At 31.4% G+C, this 27,550-nt stretch overlaps 2 protein-coding genes across 5 annotated transcripts in view; one reads left to right on the forward strand and one right to left on the reverse strand.

Moving 5' to 3' along the window:
• Positions 1 to 19,988, forward strand: part of BHD (folliculin) — a 77,396-nt gene extending 57,408 nt beyond the window's left edge. For 2 of the 4 annotated variants that reach the window (XM_085825995.1, XM_085825997.1), the window contains 2 exons: positions 6,900 to 7,002; positions 7,079 to 8,519. In XM_085825995.1, the coding sequence (XP_085682121.1) occupies positions 6,900 to 7,002; positions 7,079 to 7,180 (205 nt within the window). In that variant the 3' untranslated portion in view covers positions 7,181 to 8,519. Of the gene's footprint in view, positions 1 to 5,705; positions 5,894 to 6,899; positions 7,003 to 7,078; positions 8,520 to 19,781 lie in introns of those variants that run through there. The other 2 variants (XR_015043657.1, XM_085825996.1) reach the window with 2 other exon arrangements.
• LOC118206023 (lysosomal phospholipase A and acyltransferase-like) overlaps positions 9,019 to 27,550 on the reverse strand; it is a 32,454-nt gene continuing 13,922 nt past the window's right edge. Inside the window, exons 3-7 of the mRNA XM_085825998.1 lie at positions 24,080 to 24,198; positions 20,484 to 20,582; positions 17,960 to 18,187; positions 13,019 to 13,319; positions 9,019 to 11,165 (exon numbers count right to left, since the gene is read on the reverse strand). Coding sequence (XP_085682124.1) covers positions 10,943 to 11,165; positions 13,019 to 13,319; positions 17,960 to 18,187; positions 20,484 to 20,582; positions 24,080 to 24,198 — 970 coding nt within the window. The 3' untranslated portion in view covers positions 9,019 to 10,942. The remainder of the gene's footprint in view (positions 11,166 to 13,018; positions 13,320 to 17,959; positions 18,188 to 20,483; positions 20,583 to 24,079; positions 24,199 to 27,550) is intronic.

Genomic DNA, 27,550 nt, shown 5'->3' on the forward strand with positions numbered 1-27,550 from the left:
ACAAGCTGATATCTACAGACATCTTGAAGCTGATACAGTAGAGTCTCGCAAACTTGACATAATGTGGACTGAGAGACTTTTGAGTTTTATGGGATAAGGGATGAGTTTTTCAGAACTCTTAACTGTAAATTACTCTAAACATTTCTAGCACAATATTGGATTTGGAAAAGACAATTAAATTAATGCTGATTTTTACTTCCTTGAACGAAGTAAAAAGGAAGTATTGTAATCGCGAAAAGTTTCAGGCAGCATATTTCAATGAAAATATCCATTTTGACCGCTATCGAATGCAATTTAACGATGTTTTTGCATCATATCTGTACGTAAGGACAGAATAAAATACTCTTTTCCTTCAAAAAAATTATAAAACTGCTTTAAAATTAATTCTGAAGAGAATTTTTCGTGGCATCTGTACGAACGTATCTCGCATAACTCAAAAACGAGTAGCCTCAAAACGTTGAAATTTTGTATATAGGACTGCTATAACATGTAGATGTGCACCTCGTATTTTAGTTGCAATCGGCCACACCAAACTTATATAAATATATTTACATATATATCCACTCTCTTACCCGGCTTAGTGATCTCAGTTTCTTTACTCTTATATGTTTCTAAATTGTACATTTTTTGCTTTAAAAATGATTGAATCATGTTGTTTTTATCTTCCGGTTAAGGATTTTATGCCTTTAGTAAATCTGTGTGCAATATTTTTAGAATTATCAGCAATTTTAAAGTTTTTTAGTTGTTGCTAAGCCTGTTTTAATGGCGGCCATTGATGTTTACATTTGAAAGAGACTAGTGAATTTGTTGCCAATCTAGAGAAACTTAGCTTCGCAACAACAAAGATAATGAATTCAATTATTATTGCCAATTAAATCATGCTAAAGTAATTCAAAGAATAATTCTTTCTAGAATTTTTTCGAGGAAATAAGCGTTTGAGATTTACTTCGTAATTTTTAATATAGATATTTTGAGTTTTTATGTATTTTTGCCTTCTCACGAAGTGAGAACTGAATTAACTAAATGAGAAATACTCAATCGTGTGTGAGAAACTGTTTCTGTTTTGTTTTGTTTGCTTAATTTCTTTTATACATAGTTCTAGCTTTATTATAGTATTTGAATAGAACATGTGGCAACGATTAGATAATTCTTTAAATGATATACATTTTGTGCATTCTGAGTTATAATATGAATGAAATATAATACTGTTAAGTAAACCTAGTGCCAGAGTGTTGCTATGGTAAACAAAGTGAATTTTAAAAAATGCATTTATTCTATTGTGGTTTATGCGCTGTCGGCGAAGTAGGTTTAATTCAATCTAATAAGTTTAAATAAAATGCAAGAAAAAATGTGTATAATTTAATATTCCGTGAAAGGAAGTCATGTGGAGTACACATCAGATTTTTTTTATGTCAAATTCTAGAACAGCAGGGATCATAAAAAGAACAAATAAGATAAGATTTTCCATCAGTGCAACTATTTCTGCATGTCCTAAAATTTAACAAGTTTCATCCATTCTTCAACATCACCATCACTAACTTCTTGGCAGCCTGAAACTACGGTCCCATTAGTGTACTTTTTTTTTACGTTTTTAAACTTTTTTTTTTTTTTCCTTTCTCTTCTTTTGTAGCCAGGTGCCGATTTTCCTTCCCTGGATGCCAGTATTTTCAAATTTAGACCGTTCCAATCACAATTATAAGTTGATAAATGACTATTGATAATATGCTCCTTTTGGAAACCTCCTTTCGTAAAGCCATTGTCAAAAGAAACGATCTAGTCTCTGTGTTTTTGACATAGACAAGGCATGGGATTTTACTTGATCTTCACAGCATTGGATTACGTGGCAACTTGCCAATATTTTTGCAAAATTTCTTGAAGGGTAGGACTTTTCAAGTGAGGATTGGCTCTGTAGTCTCTGATATATTCTCTTTAGAAGAGGGTGTGCCTCAAGGCTGTGTACACTAAGTGTTACTTTGTTCAGCTTAAAAACTAACTCTATTCTGAAAAAAACTTTCTCCCTCGGTTTCAGGTTCTTTATATGTTGATGACCTCCACATATGCTGTCAAGGTGCAGGCATGAGATATGTAGAGAAGCAGCTATAGATCACTCTTAATAGAATCTAGCAGTGGTCAAGAAAGAAGGATTTAGTTTTTCAAAACAGAAGACTGTATGCGTACTTTTTGTAGAAAGCGTAACCTTCATCCTGACCTTGAACTATATCTTGGAAGTAAAATTTTTAGGATTGATGTTCGGCCAAAAATTGGCTTTCCTTCCACACATCCTGCACCTAAAGGAAGAACTTTTTGAAGAGACTGAATCTTTTAAAAGTCCTGGTGAACACTTCCTGGGACGCAAACTGTTGCTCATTGCTTCGGGTTTACAGAGCACTTACAGTGGTGGCCAAAATTGTGGACACTTTTGGAAATTTTTATGTTTTTGAACTTTGTATGCTTATAGAAAATGCAGACTTGCCAACTCTCCCGATTTAGGCGGGAGACTCCCGATTTTCGACCGCTCTCCCGCCAACCCGATTTACAATATATTTCTCCCGACTTTTTCTTATTCTTAAAATTACTCACGATTTTTATGGAACTTGGCTGAATACTTTGTTATGTGAACAAAAAAAAGTGATTTTGGATGTCCGAAGCAAATGAATTTCGTCTAGACTATATCTAAAACAAAACCTTGCGAATTAGATAACTTCTGTATTGTGAGTGAGAGCATATACGTATCCAGAAACGTCCTTCTCCAGTTCTCCAATGGGCATCGTGCTCCACTGCATGTCATCTGGCATATATTAGCCAATGAGGACAAAACAAGTTGTTATTTGGATGTTCTTTAGTTATTTCGGTCATTTTGTCCTGAGTTGTGTGAATACACGTGCCTTCGGGAAATAGTTTTAGAAATTATCATCTTTTATTATGTCTGCGAGAAAGGTGAAATACTAGTGTACGTTTCAAAAATCGTACACAGTTGACTTTCCTTCCATTATTTCCTCAAGGAAATGTAATAAATTTGCTACGTGTACCGCCTGTCGTTGCGATTTTTCGATTTCGCATGGTGGAAGGGCGGATGTTCTCAAACATGTGCTTACACAAAAACACCAGGGCAACATGAGTTGTTTTGAAAAAAAAAAAAAAAAAAAGAAACAAAAGACCTTTTTTCTTTGGAAACAAAGGACCAAAAAGTTATTAATGCAGAATGTCTGTTCTCTGCCTTTTTACTGGAGCACAACCTGCCACTGAATGCATTGGTTCATGCTGCAGCTTTATTTAGAAAAATGTTTCCCGATAGTGAAATCGCTAAGAAATACTTAAGTGCAAGAACCAAAAGAGGTGCAATTGTTAAGAAATGGATTTGAAAAATAAATCTTCAGTTATTGATTGCATTAAAATAGCTCCGTTCTGCCTCTCAACGGATGGAAGCAATAATACTGATTCAAAACTGTATCCAATTGTTGTTTCTTTTTTTAATCCAGAGTCTTCAGAAATTGAGTGCAGTTTACTTTCTGTCCCCACTTTAGAAGGACATTTGACAGGCTTTAACATAGCACAGCTAATTATTAAAACTTTAAAAGAAAATGCAGTCCCTCTGGATAATTGCTTAGCACTTGGTGCCGATAATGCACCAGTATTGGTAGGCTTGAAGACTGGTGTTGCAGGCATCTTCAGAAAAGAAAATTCAGATTTGCAGATTATGAGGTGCACCTGTCACCTCTTAAATTTAGCAGCTGAAAAAGGAGTAGCTTCTTTACCAATAAATGTGGATGAACACATTTTTGATATTTATTATTATCTTGAAAGGAGTTCTAAAAAGGAGGACAAATTGAAACAGGTCCAACAGCTGCATAACAGCAGTTTACAATTAGAAAACTTGGATGAAGTTATAAAATCAGCTAGGATTGACACCCAGTGGAGTTTAATTGGAAAACTGAAAGATGCTGATGGAATTTTAAAATATAGTGAACAGTCTAGAATTATGTTGGCCATCTTGACAGTTCCCCATAGTAATGCAGAGTGTGAGAGGATTTTCAGTGTTGTTGCGAAAACGAGGACTAAATTTAGATCTAATATTAGTGATGACACATTAGAAAACTTTTATTAGTGAAAGCAGGCCTACGTGGCAATTGCTATGAACAAAATTATTAAGTTTCTTTCTTAAAGAAAGCAAAATCTGCCACTGTTTATACCATTTGTACGAAAACTGATTAAAGGTTTTTTTTTTTTTTTTTTGTTTTTTTAAACGATGCAAGTAATAAAAATGTTTTTTATGTGTAAGGTATTTGTTGCTTGCATTTAAGAATTAGTTACTATTTAAAGTTAATTCATTATTAAAAACTATATTTTCCTCATTTAAAAAGTCTTTATAACATTGTGAAAAATCTTCTGATTTCTTAAAAACATCTCCTGATTTTTGAGTGTCATAGGTTGGCAAGTATGAAAATGTTAAGTTTGACAAAATGCAAACTTGTATATATCATTTTAAAGAGAATTTATTACTGAATTCAGTACAAAACACAAAATTCAATTATTTGCAATACAAAAAAAAAAGTTAACGATAATAGTTATTGATATACATTAGATAGTGATGATTGCAGTGAGTTATCAGTACTTAGTAGGGTACCCTTTATTTTTTATTACAGCTTCACATCGACATTTCATTGAGCTGACAAGAGTTTTAAGCTCTTCTTTCGTTATTACATGATGCCAGGGAACAATTATAGCCTCAATTAGTTCCTTTTTATTTGACGGGCGCCTCATTCGGACAAGAGTTTTCAAACAGTGCCACAAATTTTCGATAGGATTGAGATCAGGACTGTTTCCTGGGCATGACAACAATTTAATGCTCTTTGTACGAAACCACTCTTGCGATATTTTGGATGTGTGGCAAGGAGCAGAATCCTGCTGAAAAATAAACGAAGCATTGTTGGAAAAGAGATCTCTGATGGAAGGTAGAAATTTTGGTTCTAGAATAGTGTCAATGTATTTTCTGGCATTCAGTGTCCCATCGATGACATGAAGGCTACCAATGCCATCTGCTGACATGCATGACCAAATCATAACACTAACTTTGTTCTTCATGGTTGCTTGAATGCAGTCAGGATGTAGCTCTTCTCCTATTCTACGTCTTGCATATTTTCGCCCATCACTAGCGAATAAGGATATCTTAGATTCATCACTCAATATAACTTGTGACCACTGATCATCTGTCCAATTAATGTGTTCCTTTGCCCACTGTAGTCTTTTTTTTTTTCGTTGCTGAAAATTAAGATAAGGCTTTTTTCGTGGAATTCTACCTCTCAGTCCAACATCTGTTAATCTTCTCTTGATTGTTCTTGAACTGACAGAAACACCAGCATCATTCAGATCACTTCTGATGGCCGTTGATGTCATTTTTCTATCTTGGAGACATAGTGTTTTTATTCTTCTGTCATCAATAGATATGGTGCACCTTTTCCGGCCTTTTCCTTCTTTGTTTTTTATTGAATTTGTCTCCTGATATTGTAAACAAAACTTTCGGACTCCAGATGTAGTCACTGAACCACCCACCCGCCTTGCAATTTCAGCATAGGTAAGACCACTTTCTCGTAACACAATAATATTACATCTCTTTCTAGGTGTCCAATCTACTCTTTTTATTTGATGTCATTGCTTCTTGACTAAATATTAAAAATTTTTACAAAAATTCCTACTTGTAATTGCAGTGTTTAAGAAACAGGTCCTCCTTCTACAGAACAAAGCAAAATAATGAATTGTTTCAAGTGTAAACATGATGTCAGCTTCTACTGGCAGTTACTAACATTTGATTGGTTCTCAGAACAAGAACAGTGATTGACCAGGAAAGCTAGACATTACAAACCACTTCATAACTGTGTTTTTTATTTATATTAAAGTATGTATAACTTTTTTTTTTTATTGCAAATAATTGAATTTTGTGTTTTGTATTGAATTCAGTAATAAATTCACTTTAAAATGATATATAGAAGTTTGCATTTTGTGAAACGTAACATTTTCTATAAGCATGCAAAGTTCAAAAACATAAAAATTTCCAAAAGTGTCCACAATTTTGGCCACCACTGTATATGCTGTAAACTTGATTACGGTTCAGGGTTCTCTGCGGCCTTCCATGTTACTTAAACTAGATCCTGTTCATCAAATCAGGCACTGCATATATCTTCTGGTGCGGTTAGAAGAGAGTCTCTATGACTACCAAGAGTCATCGCTTCAGTTAAGATGTGAGCATTTGGTCTCTCTGCTACTATTTCAATGTTATGTATCTTCCTGTCCATCCAAACCATGTTCCTTTCATTGACGACTGTTACAAATTCTTGTTTGAGGCCAGACCATCCCATATGCCTTATTTCTCACTTAGGATTAATTCTCTAATCGAGAAAACTTGACAGATCTCACTATCTAGACAGTAAAGCATTTTGAAATCTCACCTTGGGAGGATGCTCGGCTTCGGCTTCTAGGTGTTTTCCAGCATTTTGAGAAGAAAGATACTAACGAATTTGTGTACAGACAACTTTTTTCTAACCACAGGTGCAAATACACTAGTTAGGTTCCCTTGTATATGGATGGGTCGAAGCAGTAGAACATGTTGGTGCATCCTTTATTATTGAAGACCACATGGAGGGTAAATGACTGTATGGCGCCTGCTCTGTCTTCACCTCAGAATTAAATGCTATATATTATGTACTTTCATTTATTGCTAAGCTAAATTGAAGACTGTTCATTATATATACAAAATCATTTAGTACTTTGAAATCTGTAGATTCATATTATAGTTAATTATATGTTCTTATTCTTTACTTTAAATTCTATAAGCATGAGGCAAATTATATCATTCTTTATTAAAATATATTAAGTTTTTTAATACAGATGTGCTTTTTTTATAGCAAAGTAAAAGTTTTATTTGCATATTCACGAGGTGGACAACACAGCCCAGAGGAAACTAATAAATTATTAACAGTTCTTGGAGCTCAGGAACATGATAAACAGGTAAGTTCAGTGTCTTAGAAGTTAATTTTTTTTAAATTGTGAAGAAAACATATGTGTAAATTTATTACTTTTATAGGTATTAAAATTTTGGATGACTGGTCTAAGTACACAATACAAAACTAGGATTTTATCTTCATCTGTACAGCAAGGAGTGCAGGCAATTAGTAAAAGCTACTAAACTGTTATATCATAATCCAGCCATTACAAAAATATCAATTTTCCTATCAGGAAAGATTATTTTGTTATTCTATATCAATTTTTGATTTAAATTATGATTAAAATATGCTCTAATAAAAGGCAAAATGTGAGCAGGTTATAAGTTTCTCAGAAGACTTTATGGTAATACTACTATATATATTATAAAAAAAAAGAGTGATTGATGTGCTTTAATGTCTTAATATTGATTCTATGTACATCTTCTTGATGACCACTTCTGACTACCATGAAGCCTGGGTTTTTCTTTAAGAGTAAAAGGACAAACATTATCTCTACAAACCTATTTGGAGGTTTATGGTCGTCTAAGTTCCCTTAGATGAGACTATGAACATCCAGATGGGTTTGTGGTGTTCATTTTAAGAAAACTTAATTGGATTTCTGTTTTTAGAGTATAAGGTATTTTCTCCCCCCTGTCCACATTTCTTTGTGGTGTAATTGAAAGCATACTCGATATGTCCTGGTGTGGTCATTGCACATTTTTCCCATCTCCTGTCTCAAAAAACTAATGACTCTACAAGGGCTTCTAAAAAAGTAAAGAACATTTCATGAAAAATTACAACACTGTTAGTGGAAAGGTTCTGTAAATTCCTATTACTGATTGGAACTTTATATTTTGAAAATAAATTAGACCAATACAAAAAGTACCAATCCCTTTTCTTATCGCAAAAATAATGCACTGATTTATTTTGATTGAATTGGATTATTTGATTTAGACAAAGTGCAAAAAGTCTGTCTAACCAAGTCCAAATTTCCTTCAGGCTAGTTTTGATTGAGTTCCCAACTTCATAGTCCAGTGGGAGATTATTTCTTGTGCAAGAATTTTACCAGCTACCCTAGCTCTGTAGCTTTTCCAGTTGGTGGTCGACATATTAGATCATTCTAGATACAGGACATTTGGATTTCAGATTTTGTACTGCATAATTTTCTAGATTGGTTTGTTTCTTTATATAATCATTCATTTCATATAATAAATATTCATTTAAATTACTTGAAATATCTTAATTTACTTGAAATTAACAGCTAAATTAGCTTTTACATTTATTAAACCATTTTACCTAAAGTACTGAGAGTATTCAGTACATTCAATACCTTTTCTGCTGTAATTTTATAATTGGAAACTTATATCTAGGATCAGTATTTAAGGAAGTAAAGCACATGACCACTGTTTTCGGGTACTTATAAATTTTATAGATATTATTTATTTTTAAACAAAAATATAATATATAGAAATGTAAACAGTGTGTATCATTTGTAATATATGTTTACTTTTGTAAATAATTTAATAAAATGAAGTATATATATTTCTTGAAATCTGCCTGAGATTTTTGAAAACTTAGTGTGAAACAAACCAAACCTCATGGTGATTGACTTATTTCACGGCTCTTTGAGATGCATCAGTACAGCCAACTTCCCCCAGAAAACTACCAATTCCACAGGCATCGTAGCTTTAAAATGTTGAAGCATGCAATTTTTGTTCTCAAGAGTTATTCTGAGAGAAAGATTCATATTCGAACATGTAGCACTCACCATTTTCTCACCACTTACGATTTTAGTTTCAAATGGAATTGACACTTTTTTTTTTTCTTTTCACAAATAATTTTTAATATTTTCTTTTCGACTCGGAACAAATTTCACTCTTTGAGAACTGGTTTGTTTGTATCTGTGAAGTTTGTTAAGTACCAGCACCTGATAAATAAGTACTTATCTAATAAGAAGCAAAATTTAATCTTGTTTGTTATTAAATGTAATACTCAAAGCACTTGTAAAATATATGTGTCTAAAAAGTACAGAACACTAATAAACGTTTTCAATAATCTAAATTTATTATATGGCGACTTTGGTATAATACACAAAAGTTTGTATAATCACAAGTATGTGTGCAATTTGAGAATAACATTATAAGAAACTGTACAGTTAAAATAAACTCTTTTAATGAGTTTACATCTACTGTCAATGAAAACAGCAAGAAAGTCTAAAAAACATACCTAACTTGCAGCTTTCGCATACCTTAAATACATTCAATCTACTCATTCGCAGCTCAGTAAATTTTTTGAATAATGTGCATCTTTGTCAATAATTTTACAAAAAAATCGTAAAATATTGCAATATTAGATATTACTTATATTATACTGAAAACTATGAACTAAACATTATATCACTAATCCAAGAAGAAACGTAGACCTGGTTTTTTGGAAAATATTTTCTTCAAAATAAAATGGTTTATCAGTTTGTAAGTACACTGCCATTCATTGAATTAATAATAAAAAGTTAATTAAATGTAATTTATTTTTATAAGTTACTGACTTCATTTAACATTTTTATCATTTTATTTATTTATTGGATTTATGAAGTAACAAGTAGAAAACAAGATTTGAAATTACTAAAAAAAACATAAAATCAATAAAAAGCATATTTTATGACACCCCCCCCCCTTTTTTTTTTTTTTTTTTTTTTTAAGAATGTAGAACACAACACAGTGCACCAGTGGCCAAGCGATAAACGCTGGTAGTTCGGTCCGAGGTTCAACTTGTGAGCCTATGTATAAGGCAGTATGATGTTTTGTCACATGCAAAATGCTTATTCGTAATTAAGAAATGGCAACCTCTGTGCCACCCTTATAGGCACTCTGGATTTTTCTACTAGATGAGTAAATAACTTTTCTACTTTTAAAGATCTTTAAAATATCTATTTTTATATTTACATACAGCTGCACACATTAATATGTATTGAATAATGAAAACTCAAATATTCAACATATTTAACATATACAAAAAAGCAATTTAAAGAAATACTATATGAACTAACAGAATTCATTCTAAATGCAATTATTTGAAGAGTGAATATTAAATCCGAGGAAATGGGGTAATGAAAATAATTATTTCAAGAGTTATAAAATAACTTAATTTTTTTTCTGTTTAAAATTTATTTAATATAATTAATGATAAGGATTTCTCCCCCTTGCAGAAATAACATTTTTGAAATAAAATCTTCATGCCACATAATTTTTTTGTAAAAAAAGTCTCTGGTAAAAACAGTGAACTAATACAATTCAAACAAAACAAGTATGAGAACCACTTGGTAACAAGAGAGACACACACCAAAGAAATATGAAAGTGATAATGCTACTTTAAACAAATACATGAAGAACAGCATAATGGGTCTATAAAATTGTTTCAGCTAAGTAAAATACTTTCAAGAAGCAAGAGCAACACAGAACATTACAGAACTCTTTTATTTCCTTGCTTATAAAAACAACTGTTTGTAGGTTACTTTTCTTTTAAAAGCCACTTTTCGTTTCCCTGACTTAACAAGATTTTCAGGCAAGTGGCACAACTGCATACCGAAATTATCGTGAAGTTGTGAAACTGAAGAAATGTTACTTTAATGTGGTATTGTTCCAATTAGTTATTGAGAAGTGCAGAAAATGATTGTTCATGATATAAAATAACACTTTAATACTGCCATCTAGTGATATGATCAGTCTTGTAGACATAGTTCTGACTTTTGAATTACTATTGCCTTACTAGGCATTTAGAAAATATAAATATATATATATATATATTTACAATCCTACCTAAATTTATTATTAAAAATAAATAAAAAGCATAACCTTGTTTTATGCTGCAAACAAAATTTACCTAAATAAAATTTTGCATGTTATTCTGAACTAGGAGATATTCTCAAGGAAAGGCACATACGAGTCAGAAGTCTGGAAAATCAAAAATCACCACTGATGAACGACATTCTTGATGTATTCCAGGACATGAGCATCTGCCAATATTCCCATATGATCCACATTATATACTGCAGCATGGTTTACTTTTTGCTTTTGCTTGCCTTGCCATTGCAAACATGCTTGTAAGCTTCTAACATTCACTGTGCCATCTCCATCACCATAAATTAATTTTGGATTATCAGGAAAGTGGGATGTATTTCGGAAATCCAGCCTGCAAAAAGCAAAAAAATTACAAAATAGTTCGTGCACATTTATTTTATCAATAGACATGATTTTAACAACACATTGCCAAATTTGCATAGGAAAACATTTAAAAGTTTTTAGTTCTGATTTTTCAGCAAAACTTTAACACCATTATTTGTAGCTGGGACGCAAACAATTTTCATTTAAAGATTAAATGTGTTTTAGAATATAATATCCAACTTAAGAAAAACAAATCATTATATATATATTGTATACCTAAACATAATGTGGAAAAGTCATGTTGCATACATGAAATTTACAAAACTTAAATCTGGCTGGCTTAATATTCTTTGTAGAAGATATACATAACACCATTCAGAAGAGCATAGCATACTGTAATGCAAATGGATTTACAGCATCTTTTGATCAAAGAAGTGTGTTTTTCCCTGTAATCATCAGAATGATATACATAAGTATGTCTATGCCACTGCATACTACATGTAAGTGGTTATGCATATGAGCAATAAATAAAAAAAATTGAAAGGATTTTTCTCTCTCCTTACCACATGCCTTCATGGTGTAATAGGAAGCTAATTTGCCTAGCAATTGGTAGGTCCAGAATTTCAAATCCCAGTGAGAGCAGTACAGATTTCGTGTTTTTATGCATCAAATCAATTCTCCCTTCAAAAAATCACATGGATTCACCTGTTAAAGAATTCTTACTACAGGACAAATCCGAAACATGCAAAAAAAAAAAACACTTTTTCTCACTTTCAGTACTGTGGTTTCTGGTCCCTCTTCCACTCTAACCACTGAGGGCTGGTTCTTGGAGTCAGTAATTTCAGAAAATTCAAACAATACATACAGTGAAATATTAAAGTCACTTTTTACATAATTCAAATTATCCAAAAAAGTCTAGTTTACGGCAAATATCAAAAGAAACTTTCTCCTAATGCTTTACCAGGAAAGGAAGCACAACAGGAAATTTCTGTATTCCAATAGATGTTACTTCAAAGATTAATTTTTTCTATCTTACATTTCAAATAATATCTATACATGCATTTTGTGTGAAATTTTTTAACATAAGGATATAAAAGATGAAATATGTATGAATGCATGAATATTAGATACAGGTTTTACTCGCAGAACAATGGGAAAAAATGAAAATTATGTTTTTCCAAATTGAAAAGCTTATGAGTATCTTATAATGTCACTCTTATCTATTATAGGCACTAAAATGCACTTTTTTAAAAAAATTTTTTGCACTGGAAATTCTAAAGATGCTTGCCCATTCAATTTTTAATATTTTTGTTTAATTTGTAAAGAACTAAAAATATCAGTCTCCTCCACTAGCCGAATTGCCCGGTTATTATGCAACTTATGCTAAAGAAAATAAATGAAAGAAGTAAATAAAGATCCAATAAATATGAAATATGCTTCATTCTTTAAAATAGCTTCTTCTGTTCAGATAATCAGATTTTTCTCATGTGCAGAGAAGTCTGATAACCTCTTGAGTGAACCTAAAAACTGGTATACTAGATAAACTACACACTAATCTAAATTCAGCCAATGTACATATAGAATTGATTCTACTTATAATTAACATGCATTTCAGCTATGCCCACAGTCACTTGGTTTCCACTGCAGAACTTCGAAATTTCTGTGAGCTTTTTCATTTCCCCCCATTCCCCTTTGCAGATGTGTGCCACAGATAAGGGAACAACTTTACACACTACTATTTAAAAATGATCCAATATTCACTCTGACAGAACAAGAAGACAGGAAAAATTTTTAAGAACTATGTAAAAAATAAAAAAAAATAGTATTTAAAAAATATTTCTTTTTCATTTTGAAACACTATAGTAAAGATAACTAACTCACTTGACAACAGTATCAGTCACATTCAAGCCATGAAGACAATGCACTTCAACACCAGGGGGGTTCAAGCCAGTTCTTGCATATTTATATGTATCTTTATACATTTCATACCCAATAGGAAAATCAATATCTTGAAAAAATTCATAATAGTTAGATACAGTGTAATTTTTATTTGCTGTAATCATCAAGATTTCATCTTTACCCCAAAGTAAGTCCGAAGGCATCATGTAAGAAAGACTGGGGCATGTACGTTGTTCCTTACGTACGTTTGTCTGGCTTATAACGAAAACACCAAGATTTTCTCCTACAAAATGAAAAGAGGAAAATATTAGAGCAAAATACAAATACTGTAAATTGGTAGAAAAACTTTTTTGTTTTAATAATTTAAAATGTTAAAAATATACAAAAACATTTAAATTGCAAAGCCACGAAAAATATCTAAGCTGTAAAGCATGGCTTATTATCTAAAAGTATTAAGTCTATTTTAAATTGCAGATAACAAAGGAAATTGGCTCAATTCAAATTGCTTTGAATAATTAAAATAATGTTATATTTTAAAAAATTGCAATATATGCAAGAAATTTGAAAAAAAATGCTGACATTTATTTCGCTGAATATTGAACAGATATGCATTTTAACTTACAAACCTTTTTTTAAGATAAGGTACATAATTTTACGAAAATAATTTAAATACTGTGAATTAGAGTATTCTCTAAATATTTAATTTACTTTTTTTAAATATATTAGTCTAAAAAATATGAAAACAAACTTCTAATTTAAATTGGTAAAAGCCCCTTATACTCTTCACTGTAATTTGGACATTTCCCCTATCTGTCCTAAAAATGTAACTTTATAATATATCAATTTAGAGAGTATCATTTCAAAATTAATCTGCATCACCTTTCTTATATAACCCTACAATGCAGGTGTATTATAGCCAATCAGATTAAAGATTTCAACTGAAGCCTCTTTGTTTAAAATTTGCAGCTTTATATGCATTATCTTGTATTTTTATCTTTCCTTCTTTTGAATTCATTATACATTTTCTGCTTGCCTGCATCAAAGTAACATGTTGCTGCTCGATTCTATCTATCATCCACAGTTTTAAGATGCAAGTTTCCAAGAATTTTGAGGTGCATATTGCACCCATAAATGTGTCAGATTATGCAGCTAAAGAAATGAGTTACCCAATAATAAAATTATGTTGAACCAATGGCTATCAGGGTTCGTACACATTTCTTCACACAGTAATTAAGTACTTTTAAGGACCATTAATGAAAAAAATTAAGGACCTATGAGCAAATGGGAACTCAATAAATTCAATTAAAAATATCCATGCCCGAATTTCACTTTTGTAATACCATCCTAAAAATGAAATAGATCCCTAAGTAGTATGCATTATTACTAGACATGAACTAATTAACATAATTATTAATAAGTTTGAGAATAAAATAAACTTTATGCAATTTATCAAGTAGCATTAAATATTTTACACTTATAATAGTTGGACATATTTGAAAGAAATGAGTGACATTTACATTTTACTAACAGTTAGCTTTATGTTGATTTTTTTTATGTCTCATTTTGTCACATACTTGGTCAGTCTAGAGGTTTAGTAAATAGCAGGTAGATTTTATGTCAAACTGCATAGGTAAAAATGAGAAGCAAGATCATAATCAGCATGATTCTTAACGAAAAACTGAATGTTGTCACCACTGCTGCTTGTCTACAGAGAGACCTGCTGATTAGAACAAACCTGAAAGGCCTGACGTAGGCACGGTTGGCATGTGTTGAAAGTTAGTCAGGCTCTGTTTGATGCAGTTAGTGTCGTAGCTTTGTGTACAGTTCCAGGGGTTGTAACCCAGTTAATATACTTTAAGGTTCCAATAAGCCATTAAAGCACCAGAGGTGATGAGTTGTTTTGTATTATTTTAAGTCTCAGTAGATGCATAGAATATGTTTTACTTGAATTTTTACATTTTATCTTGTGACCACAGTGAGTATTAATGAAAGGCAATAGCTCACTTTAATATGTAAAGATAGTTTTTAAGGGTAAGGAGTTAGTTATAAATAATTAAATTAGGTAGTTTGATAACCTTAGTCATTATGGATTTACATGGCCACTATTAAATTTTATTTTTTAACAATATTCGTTAAAAAAAACACTATTAAAATCAAAATCTAATAACATTTTATGTTTAAAATACATGTAATTTATGACATTAGGATAATTACACTTTAAAAGCTACAAAACATTTATGTCTTGTAACAACAACTCTAAAAAAATATTTATCCATCATTTTAATTTGAAGCCTTCCCAAACATTTTGGCTACTTTATATTGATTTCCTTCTCTTTAAGCATCTTTTCTAACAATTAAAGATTTGTCTCACTATTCAAACCAATGCTCTCGCTAGTTTCTGCGTGTTTTATGTCCTAACTTGTCAACCTCTCCACAATGTTGTTACCTATAAGGGTTTACTTGATCTGGTAGAAGTTAAATAGTTCGAAACCCCCGACAGATTGGAAGCATATTATCGCTATATCTGAAAGTATTTACAATATCAGAGAAAAGTTTAAATAAGCTTCTTATTTAAAACGAACTTAGAACATAAAGGCATTTTCTGATGCTAACAAAATCAATTACAGCTCACGGTGACGTAATTAAACAAGAACAGTCAAATTCAAACTAATAATGTGGACTAGTGGTTGAAGATTATACAATTTAATTTGGCTCAGTAACTCTATCATATGAGGAAATAAAAGTGGGAAATTATAGTAAAGGCTCAAATCATAAACTATTTGGTAATTTACATAATAATAACTGCACATATCTTTGAAGAATAATTTTCTTTATGTATTTAATTTCTTTAACACGTTTCTGTTTCATTTTAGAATTTTTGGATTTAATTAAGGATTTCTGTTGTTCTAAAAAACATTTAATTCATTTAGAATTTATACAAAAGGTGGCTAATTTTATTTCTTTAGTAATATGAACATTCAAAAGAAATATGACATACATATGGTAAAGGCCGGTTACCGAGCTGATGTGCCACGTGCCAGAATTTTTAGAATTTAGCGACACACCGAACAACAAAATCTAGAAATGGCAAAACTTTTAGAATTTAGAGCTTACTCTCTGTTTTTTTAGATTGTCCAATGATATCAATGACACTGGCAAAAGCTAGTAGTTGAATTGTTCTTTTATTCGACTTATGTTTAGTTGGAAGTCTCGCACGGCCTTTTCCAGTGGCAAGTTAAACATCAGACAAGAAAATGAGTCTTCATGTGGCAGACCTTTCTCAGTATAAAAAGGCTCAGAGAAAAAAGGAAACAATTCTGCATTTTATACTCTTAAGTGTCATCCTTGTAAGACTGATCAGCGTCCTATGGATGTTAAATTCCAGCATAGCTCCAAGTAATCTTTCTCTATTTAAACTGTATTATGCAGCTTAAATCAATAAACAGATGATAGGTGTCAATGTTATATTCCGCTGTTTGTTCCAAAATTTCTTCTGATAGAGTGTATTGGATCAATCATCGTTCTTCCATTTTGTAAAACCCAATAGTAGTAGTAATAGTAGGGGGTAGTTGGTAGTTCTCAATAATTTTAGAAATATATCTCTGCAATCTTTTATAAAGGATGGTGGAGAAGATTTTATATGCTGTATTCAATACAGTAATTACAACATTCCAAGTTGCCTCCGTTTTTATAAATAGAACAAACAGACCCTTCGTTCCACTCAGAAGGCATTCATTCATGTGTCCATATGTCACAAATAATGTAATAATGAATTGCTTTAGTGAGTTTCATTTCATATTTAATAGCTCAGCTTTGATAACACCTGGTCCAGCTGCTGCTTGGTAGTTCTTGTATGACTAACAAAGAAACCTGCTCTTTTTCTTGTGCATTAATTTCAGTACGAGTTAAAATCTGAAATTGTTTCCAGAGTACAGTCATATTAAAAAATTCAACTATTTTGACAATTCTCTAATTGACCCCCCTGCTTCTAAATGCCTAACAGCTCTCCACCTCAAAGGTTCTTCAAAATGATATTCAGGAATTCAGATTTGATAAACATTGAAATCAAACTAAAAATGTGTCGAAAAACAAAATGACACTTTGAGAAATTGCTTCTTATAGCTCTGGATGACATCACACCATAAAGGGGCTTCATCCCAGAAGGACTGTTTTCATTTTGCGATTTTGCGTTGATTCACTATAAATGTCTGTTTCACTTTTCAAACTGTTGCCACCAAATGTTAAGAGTCCTGCATTATATTTGAAGAAATTACATAATGAAAATATGTATATTTCTCAATGTATATATTTTTGGCATTGTGATAAAACAACGGTATGTAAGCCATCAAATTTTGAATGACGTAATCCTACTGGGAATATGGGCATGTGGAAGCCCAAATTTAAAATTTATTTTATTATCGATTTCATATCTTATAAATCTTTAACAAACTTTTGATTAACAAACTCAAGGATTTCAAAGCAAGCCATGGAAACATTGCAAAGAAAAAACATCTTTATCTTCGACGTGGCGAGACTCTGCATCGGAAATTCTAAAGTTATGCTCAATTTAAAACTATTTTGCGATATTGCTGCTTAAGTGTGCAAATAACATGATATTTAATACATAAAAGTAACAGAAATGTTAAAAAAAGTGCCCCTTTCGACATAATTTAAAATCTGAAACTTTTCAGATTTTTATTTTATTTTTAGAAATAGATTAATCAGTTTGCACTGCATAATAATAAGTCAATCAGCCTTTTTGTTCATTCCATAGAAAAATTAATTAATTACTTACTTCATGAAGTATTAGTTTTATGAGTTGTAAAGATAATTTTGAGCAGCAGTAAAGCACAATTATAATTTTCAACACTTTAATATAAAAAAGAAAAAAATGAAATAATATCAAACCTAATAATACCACACCTGATGCAAATGTTTTCATAGCTTTCACTGCACCTCCCCATGCTCCTCCAAGTGAAACCAATGCTTTTATATATTCATCTTTCCAAGCTTGTGTCTGCTGATTAAAAAAGTAGCTCATGATAGGGCAGCCCATGCTGTGGCAGATAAAAGTAACTTTGGTCTGAGAATTTTTTTCATATGTATCTTCTGTTAAATTTTTAAGACATTTAAAATAATCTGTCATTTCATCTGAAAATAATTAAAAAATGCGTCAAGAATCTAAAAATAAGTGCTATACCTATCTATTTTAAATCTATTTCTATTTCTATTTTAAATGGTAGTTCATATTTGTGAACTACCTTTTAAAAAAGTATAACTACAAGCATTTTCAAAATTTTTAAATATTAAAAAGATATTTCTATATCTTATCTTAAATTACTTTACATACCTCAAAATAAGAAAAACTGGGAGTTTTCTGTACTATGCATTGATGTTGCTTCAAAGACACTCCACTGACAAATTCGATGTTAAGTCCATTTATTATGGTCATTAAACATGATTTTGATGCAAGATACATCACTTTAATATTTGACTCATTATTTTAAGTTTAAATTTAACGTTATGTTTTTTGACTAATTGCATTTGTCTTAAAATTTTATATCCATTTTATATTTTTTTGCCCATAAGTTAACTAATTAAACCAAATTCATAGTTTAAGAATTAGATAATGAAGATTTATAGTAAACAAAATTACACTTTTTAAAAACAATTATTTAAAAAATAAAACTGCTATTAAAATTGAAAAACTCAATGCAGATATTAAGGATAAAGGAAAGTTAAATGTTTTTAAGGTAAAAAATGCAATTCTTTTGTAAAAATGTATGAACACATTTTATAAAAAACTTGTATATTTACTAATGAAATTACTTTTAAAGTACGTACTCTAAAAGTAAATTACTTTTCAATTTTTTTTTTTAAATTACTTTTTTACTACATCAAGTTTATACTTGATGTACAAGTTCAATCGCTGAGTGCCACAAGAAATGACTCGAGCAGATAAGGATAGACATGTTCAGGCCTGCACTAATATGTTTGAATATCAACAAAAGGACAAAATTCTGGATAGGGTCATCAGTGATAAAAAGTGGATTTATTTCAACACAGGTTGAAAAGGGGGATGGTCTATGCCATGTGAGCCCGTCAGCAGCATCGCAAAATGCAATTTGATTAATAAAAAGATCATGCTTTGCATCTGGTGGGATTGCAGTGGCATTATCCACAAACAGTTTGTGGAAAAAGCTAAAACCCTCAACAGTAAGGTGTGCAGCGAGATGCAAGACGATGTGTGTCTGCATTCACAGGCTGAACTGTGTGCAGCCTGTGAATGGTATCTTTTGCCACACCCACCATACAGCCCTGACATCGCTCCTTCAGACTTCTACCTTTTTTCACACCTGCAGCCACATCTTGCTGATGCTATCTTCCATTCTGCACAGGGCGTCCAAAATGAGGTTGACAAATGTTTTTGGACCTGAGACCCCCAAGTTTCTGGGCTGAAGGTTTAGAAAAATTACTAAAGCGTTGGCAGAATACCATAGATTTGGAACAACAGAACATCATAGATACCTGCACTAAAGGTAGTGCTTTCATGTTTTCTTTTTTTCTAATTTTATTAAGAACGTTTTTTGGCAGAAAACTTTTGTTACAACCAGATATATGTGTGTGTAAGAAATGTATAAAAATATATGTAAATATAAATTTAAATTAACAACAGTCCCTTAACGCTTAATTTTAATTTGGACTCTATTCTAAAATACCTTTTTCTGCTCTGGGTCATTTTTAGATCAATCCATACATAAGACTTACATAATGCTGATGACATAGCTAATTCAGAACTTGCTCAAAATTTTCGAGAACTGGAACTTTTTCTTGGTAACTATGGATTTCGCTTCTACCTATGTTCTCATTAAGATGTATTTTACTACTTTTTTCCTACTGCAACAAAATGAAAAATGTAACTTTTCCAAAACAGGCGTGAAAAATGTGCCAAGCATTTGCAGCCACAAAATGTTTCACTACAATAAAAGAAATATGATTTAAATATGCTATGAGTATGACTTCAAAGCTTCTTCTTCATTCTGGATCAACCATGTGCACTTCAACATCTATTTTTGTCATTCCCAAATCATCACACACATACATATATATAAGAAAACCTGCCGTTAAATCTGCTATGTTGAATTTTTTTTAAATTGAAATTTCGGTGGTTTACATCACATTTCAGAAACATACTTTACTTCTCACTTATTTTATATAGTTTAAAACTTCTTATATACAGTTTTAATTTTTCTGAAAAAGGTAATGCCACATTCTAAAATGTTGGCATTTTGAACAACAAACCAAAGAGGGCCTAACTATCAAATATTTATTGATCAGGTGCAATTTCAAATAGTACTGATATAGGAATAAAAAAAAAAAAAACATAATAGTAAGATAATATGTAATTTTTAAAGTTTTTTATTAAATTAACAGTCTATGAACTTACTTGGAGCTTTCCTGAAGTCATATGGAGCACCTCGAATATCTACATCTCTTGTATAACCTTGCGTGACTAGCATATCAATGATGTTCACAAAATACGCACCTGAATATAAAATTGTCAGATGTACAACTGCATGATTATATTTATTAAATGATAAATATATAGAACAAGAGTCCAAAAAAAGATTAATTTAAACTCAAAGTGTTGATTTGACACTACTAGGGGATAAATGCTTACAGATCAATTGGATAGTTTAATATAGAAGCAGATCAACATTAAAATGATTTTTATTAACCAAGATTCAGAGAGATTTCTCTGAAGTTAATATATAGTAAAATATGTTTTAAAATTTGGCATTTAGTTAAAGTCTGTTAATTATGACCTAAGGAGATATTAACAGAGTAAAGCTGCGTTCACACTGGTCCGTTCGGGCATCAAGCGTCAAAAAATGTTTTCCGTGTACGCCAGTTCACACCAGCGCGGCAACTTTCATTTTAAAAGTTGTCATATGCTCGCACTAGATGCCTCTTCATGTCAGAAACTTGGGGGAAAAACGTAAAATTTTTGTGTGGTATTTTGACTTACTATTTATTACATTTTAAAATTAAAATGGATTTTAATTTCTTCTCGATTAAAACTTATTTTACTTCTTGCTTTGTGTAAGAGAAACAGAATGCAGTGGTTTATATTAATATGTAAGAGATGACTGCAGTAAGGAGATGCAAATAATTTAATTGAAGAAATGCGCTTGAACGGAACTAAATTTCTTTTAATTACTTTTGCATGACACCTCATCAATTCAATGAATTTCTAGCGCTCATTGAACTATTTATTCAAAAGCAGAACACTAATTTTTGTCAGAATATTCCAGAAAAGAATTGTTTGGACTATAAGAATAGGATATCCCAGAAAAGGATCGTTGTATATATCAAACGCTGTATATATCTAATTTAATTTATTTATGAATTTTGTTGAATGATAATTAAAAAATCCTAATTGCATGATTCTATTTTGGATTGTAAATTTTTCATGTGGTAGAATACCATAAATGTTTTTGCATGATGTATAAACTTCCCTTAATTGGTTTAAATAATGCAATAAAAAGTATATTTTGTTTAAATATATGTAGGATTTACAGCATTACTAAATTAAATATCGCACTTAAAAAAAGCAGTTATTTATAAGTTGATAAACAAACATCATTTTTTTTAAAAAATATTTTAGTTCAGGAAACTGAAGAAGCATCTGGGCTACTATGAAACTAGCCATATTTTCTGTAAATATTTTTTAAAAAAATACCAATTCCTTTACAAAACCACTCTGGTGACACTTGAATCCTAAATCCTTAACTCAAGAACCCAACGTTTTATCCACTAGGCAACAAGAGCAACCTTAAACTGATGTAGATATATTTTAAGAAAAATTCAGAATCTGAGATTTTGAAATCCATCACTATTTTCTTGCAACAATCTATTGCTTTAGATTATTAAAATTAAGTTTATTAAAATTAATAATCAAGCATGTATCATTTATGGTTTATTATTACGGTTTATTACTACTAATAAAATTGAGAATTTTCCTTTAAATAATTTATAAAGCTATTTATTCTATTAGCGTATGCATTTTTTTATTTAATCTGAAATTTTTATTAAGATTAGATAAAGAATAATTTTTGAAAATCACAGTATAAACTGGAGGTTTGAAACGAGATGCCTGAAACTGACGCATCAAGCGTCAAAAAGTTGAAGTTGAATCAATTCACGCGGTCTCCGGCCATCCGGCAATTGCCGCCTCTGAACTCGCTTCTGATTGGTTAACGCTTTGCATGCAAACACGTAACTGCGTTGGTGTGAACGCAGCTTTAGAATTTAAGAATTATGAATTACTTATATGTTTGGATGACCATTTCCTTTTACATAATTTTACATACAGAAAATACCAATTTTAAATGGCCAAAATATTTAGATCCTCATGAAGGAAAAGAAGAAACTGAATTTAGAGAAATGTAAGTTGATCTGGAAATAAAAGTACAATAAAATAATAATAAATCTTAAGTACAATAAAAAAAAGTGTGTAGTAGAAAATTCAGGTCTTATGGATCCACAAATAAAATTATGCCTGTTGCAAGTACTTTTTAAGTACATGATCATTCACAGTAATGATTTGTTTGCATTTTTTTTAAATAAAAACTTTTCATATTTTTCCAAAACTGATAAAGCTACCAATGTGATACACAACAGTTATATACAGAAAAGTAATTACATAAAATGTGATCCTCTAACCCTCCACCCCCCACCATACAAGTTATACATTAACGTTACGCCACAAATACTGATATTTTATCAGAATTCAAAAAAGGGGAGAGGGAGAGCTAGAAGAAAAAGGAAAAAAAGAATTAGCAGCATGAATTAAACGCCAAATCACGAATAGCCAATAGCCAAGATCAAATTCTCAATTAGAATTCACAATTATCAGAGATTAAGATTGTTATTAAGTCACAATTAAATTCAACAAAGGCATCCTAGTTTGAAATGCTATGTTTTAAAAAACTATAAAATGGAACTTCTACTACTACTGAACATATGAAAGACCGTGCCTTGAGAGGGAGGCTCTATAGAGCAGATTCTTCATAAGAGCTTGCATAACCCTTTTCTGATATTCACTTTTGATGTCAAGATTTCACAGCAGTATAATCCTGTCAACTAGAACTAAGAATAAATCATCATATAACTGCCGATTAGAAAAATTTTTAACTTAGAATGTCTGCATTGGCCTTGGCATTCATTTTGGATTTATTAAAATGCCATTCCTTTTATAAAGTTGTATATATTGTTAATCTGCCATTCACCTATGTCACCCATGTGGTGACTGTGTGTGAAAGAATAGTCTCAGTGTAGCTCATGCATGTCGTAAAAGGCGACTAAAAGGAGTACCCAGTGTCCGGGGGTATAGCTGAGCACCCCTGCCTCCATGGGGTTTATAAATTTGGAGGCCTGGCATTCCAGGTTAGGGGTTGAGGGCAAGGCCAATTCCCTTGCCTCGTAAAAATTTCTGATTCAGAAATGGACTGACACGTTCCCGACAACCTGGCTTGAAATCGAATCCAAGGTTTGGGTCATAGAATACAAGAACTTTATATAAATGTGGAGCTTTCAAAATGCTTAATCATAAAGGTATCTTGCATCAGATGGCTGGGCCATGTGTTTAGATATGACGATGCATTTCCAACCAAAAAGATAACCTTTTCAAGAATTGAGGGAGTAAGACGAAAAGGAAGACCACCCACTAGATGGATAGATGATGTCGAGCAAGATTTAAGGTTAATTGGAGTTAACCGGGTCAGATGGAGGAAACGTAGAGAGACAGCCTTGGCCTGTAACAGGCTGTGAAGAAGAAGAAGAATATATTAAGTTTAACTTTCTTAACTCCCTTAGATTTTGGCATGGTTAACTGAAAAATACCCAGTTCAGATGTTATTATCATTAATTAAGAAACAATGCAGCAATTAAAGATAATAGCTAAAAATATGAGATTAAAAATACATTTTTACCCTGCTATCTAATTTTAACATTAAAATAATTAAAAGTCTACAAACATACTGGGTGATATCTGACTAGGATCCAGCCAATCAATACTCGTAGTGTTGCCAAAACCAGGCACTCTAATATGTACACCAGGAGAATTAGATGTTGTTCTTGTTTCATTATCATAAACCATCCTAAATCATGAAATTAATAAAACGTATATATACTATGTAATGGGCAAATACACTTTTTTACATTATAGAAAAGAAAAAGCAATTTGTTATGTAATCTAAATTTGTTTTGGAAAAAAAAAAAAAGGTAAAAGATAAATTAGTATGAAACTGTAAATACATATTACTTTCTTTGAAGGAATTAAATTGAAATACGAAACCAAAAAATACAAGATATCTATACAAAAAATGAAAATTTATCTTCAAAGTTAACACAAATGAATCAAGCTCAAGTCATTAAAAAATAGTATATGAAAAATTAACTGTAAATCAGGCTAAATTGTGAGAAAAGCATAAAATAACATTTTTAATACATAAAATTACTCATTAGCAGTGAATTTCTTAATCTTTTATTTAAAATATTAATTGCCAGCTATGAGATATGTAGTTACACAATCATTTTTTTCCTTTTAATTTGCTGACTTTTGAGGTTGCAATACTGGACCAAAAGTACATTACCGGTATTTGGTATTTTTTAAATGTTGTACTAGAATACTAGTATTAGGAATTTTTTAAATGCTGTTGTTTCTTTACCATATTTATTAGTTTTATACAAAAAATGTATCAACTATAAAAATATAAAAAATTTTGTTATGCATTTAATATAAAGGAACAAATATTATTAATAAGAGCAGTTTACATTAGAAACAAAAAATGCAATATAAAAAATAAATGATTACAGTATTAAAATACAATAAAAGAACAAAACATATAGTATTATAATTAAGAAGAGTATCACATAGAAATCTTGTTGTGTAGTGTATTATATATTAATAGAAAGAAAAAAAATTAATAACTGCATATTTTGAAATGCAATCCTAAAAAATATAATTCTTCTGTTTTTGATTTTGTTGATATAGCACACTTATTACTCTAATCTGAATTCTATGAGCATAACTGCTGATTTGTATCAACCAACTTCCCAAACTTTTAATCACTGGTTATGCAAACAACATCTTCTTTCACAGATAATCCACGTTCCTCCAATTTGCAATTAATTACTTCTACATATTTTACAGTTGGCGTACTTCCTGAGATATGTGTGAGTGCTATCCTACATTCTAAATTTCCTTTTCTCAACGAATATTTATATTTAAGTAACATCTATTTCATACACTTGTCCATTCATCAAATGCCACACAAAATTTTGTACCATTTAATTCTGTTAATTTCCCCCCCCAAAAGATTGGATTATTCAGTTATGGCAAAGTACACGAGGGCTATCTGCCTAAAGGGAGGGATGCCTTCGTGGAGGACTTTCTAAGGGAAACTGGCTCGTATACACGTTACACATGGGGAAAACCATGAAAACGCCCATGCAGCCAGCCGATTTGCAAGATTCGAACCTTGGACCGAAATACCAGTTTTCAGCGTCTTTACCGCTTGGCCGCTGGTGGGCCCCTTTCCTCAAAGAACTGCAAACACTCTTACTATAGTTTATAACAGTTCTCCTTATAGTATTAACAGATTTTCATATATTTTAGAAAGCTTTTACAATTAATGAGTTTCTTAATTCAATTGAAGTACAAAACATTCTGAACAGCAAACCATCTAATGCTGTCATTGTAGATGGAACTTCATTGAAACAGTCATTTTTTCCATTAAAAAACATCTGTAATTTATGATGGCTTTGATTTAGTAATATCATTTTTAGCTGAAATGGAATTTGTTTTGGATCAGTTTCTTTTGAACAAATTAATGTTATGTTGTGTTTTTAAATGTGCATGAAGTCTACTTATACTTCCTTTGAAAACTTAACTGAATGCTTAAGCATGTTTTGATCTTGCCCACATATTTTTAAATCATTTAAATAGTAAAACCAAGCCAAAATATTATAGGCCAGATATTTTATGTTCTTTGAAGCTATTATTATTATTCATTATGGATAAATAAAACATATATGTGTTAATGCAAAATTTGTACTTTTTTTTTTGAAAAAAAAACTCACCAGTTTAAAAATAGCTAAATCTCAGCATTACTGCCCCATCCCTAGCAAATGCAGAAGTAACCTTTCAAATGCTAGCATAGCATTATTCAGGAGAGACGATATGCTTGAAATTATCATGTAGCAATAATTACGAGGCTACTGTGTGGTGCTTGCAAGCAAATCAAGGTCCGAACATTCCAGCAAAAGCTGGTTGGTAGAGTTGTGTCACGTGATATGAGATTAGGTTTCGTACTTGATCTTCGCATTTTGCAGACAAAGAGAGAGTGAGTGAGAGATTATGGCGCAAAACCAAGGATGATTAAAAATGCGCCAAACACGAGATGGGGTGATTACAATTGATGAAGTTAAAATACAATAAATAAAAACAAGTAGACAAATGTACCAAATCCAGAGGATGAAATCAGTATAAAAACAAGTTAAAAGCACACATTTAAAATTCAAGACAGTCTTCAAAACAAATTACATTACGTAGTAAGAGCCAGTCTCTTTTAAATAATAAAATTAATTGCAATTGACCTCTCTTCCGATTAAACAGTCGAGAGATAAGTCACAGCTATTAAAATACTTCTGGCGAAGACTATTAAAACATGGACACTCAATTAAAATATGACAAACAGATAAACAAACATTACAATTAAAACACACAGGCTCATTTTCAGCTTTTAAAAAGTAGTTATGTGTCAATCTAGTGTGACTAATTCTGAGGCGAGTCAAAAGAACTTCCTCTTTACGATTTCCAGCAAAATCCCAATGCTCAATTCTAGGCTTGACGTTTCTCAACTTGTTGTGATGCTGAACATCCCAAATTTGCTGCCATTTTTTCCTGACCTTTCCCTTGATGACACTGCAGAAACCTCTAAAAGGGATAAGGCGACTGGACAGTTCAACAACAGATTTGGCTGCGATATCTGCAAGCTCATTTCCCTTTATTCCAGCACGTCCAGGAACCCAGCAGTACAAGACTTCATAACCTCGAATTGTTAAATTTATATGAATTTTGAGAACATCCACTACCACAGGATTCTGAGTGTTGGAAAAAGCTTCCAAGGATTTAAGAGCACTATACGAGTCTGTGTAAACTATGAACTTTTTGTGGCAGAGCTTTGAGATATACAAAAGACCATAATATATTGCAGTTAGTTCAGATGTTAGGACTGAGAAAGCATGGTGCAGGCATCTGCCCTCTATGTAATTTTCAAATACAAAAGCCATCCCGACATGATCATTTGACTTTGATCCATCTGTGTATATCGGATAATAACTGCTATATTTGTGCCTGTGCTCAGCGAAGAGTTGTCTGTAAACGATCTCGTTAGTGCTTGCCTTCACGTGATGTTTGAAAACATTAAGAAGCTGAATCCGTACATT

This window comes from Stegodyphus dumicola, chromosome 10 (genome assembly GCF_044657685.1).
Source record: "Stegodyphus dumicola isolate Sdum_Otavi_A_Nest chromosome 10, ASM4465768v1".
In the NCBI taxonomy this organism is placed as follows: domain Eukaryota; kingdom Metazoa; phylum Arthropoda; class Arachnida; order Araneae; family Eresidae; genus Stegodyphus; species Stegodyphus dumicola.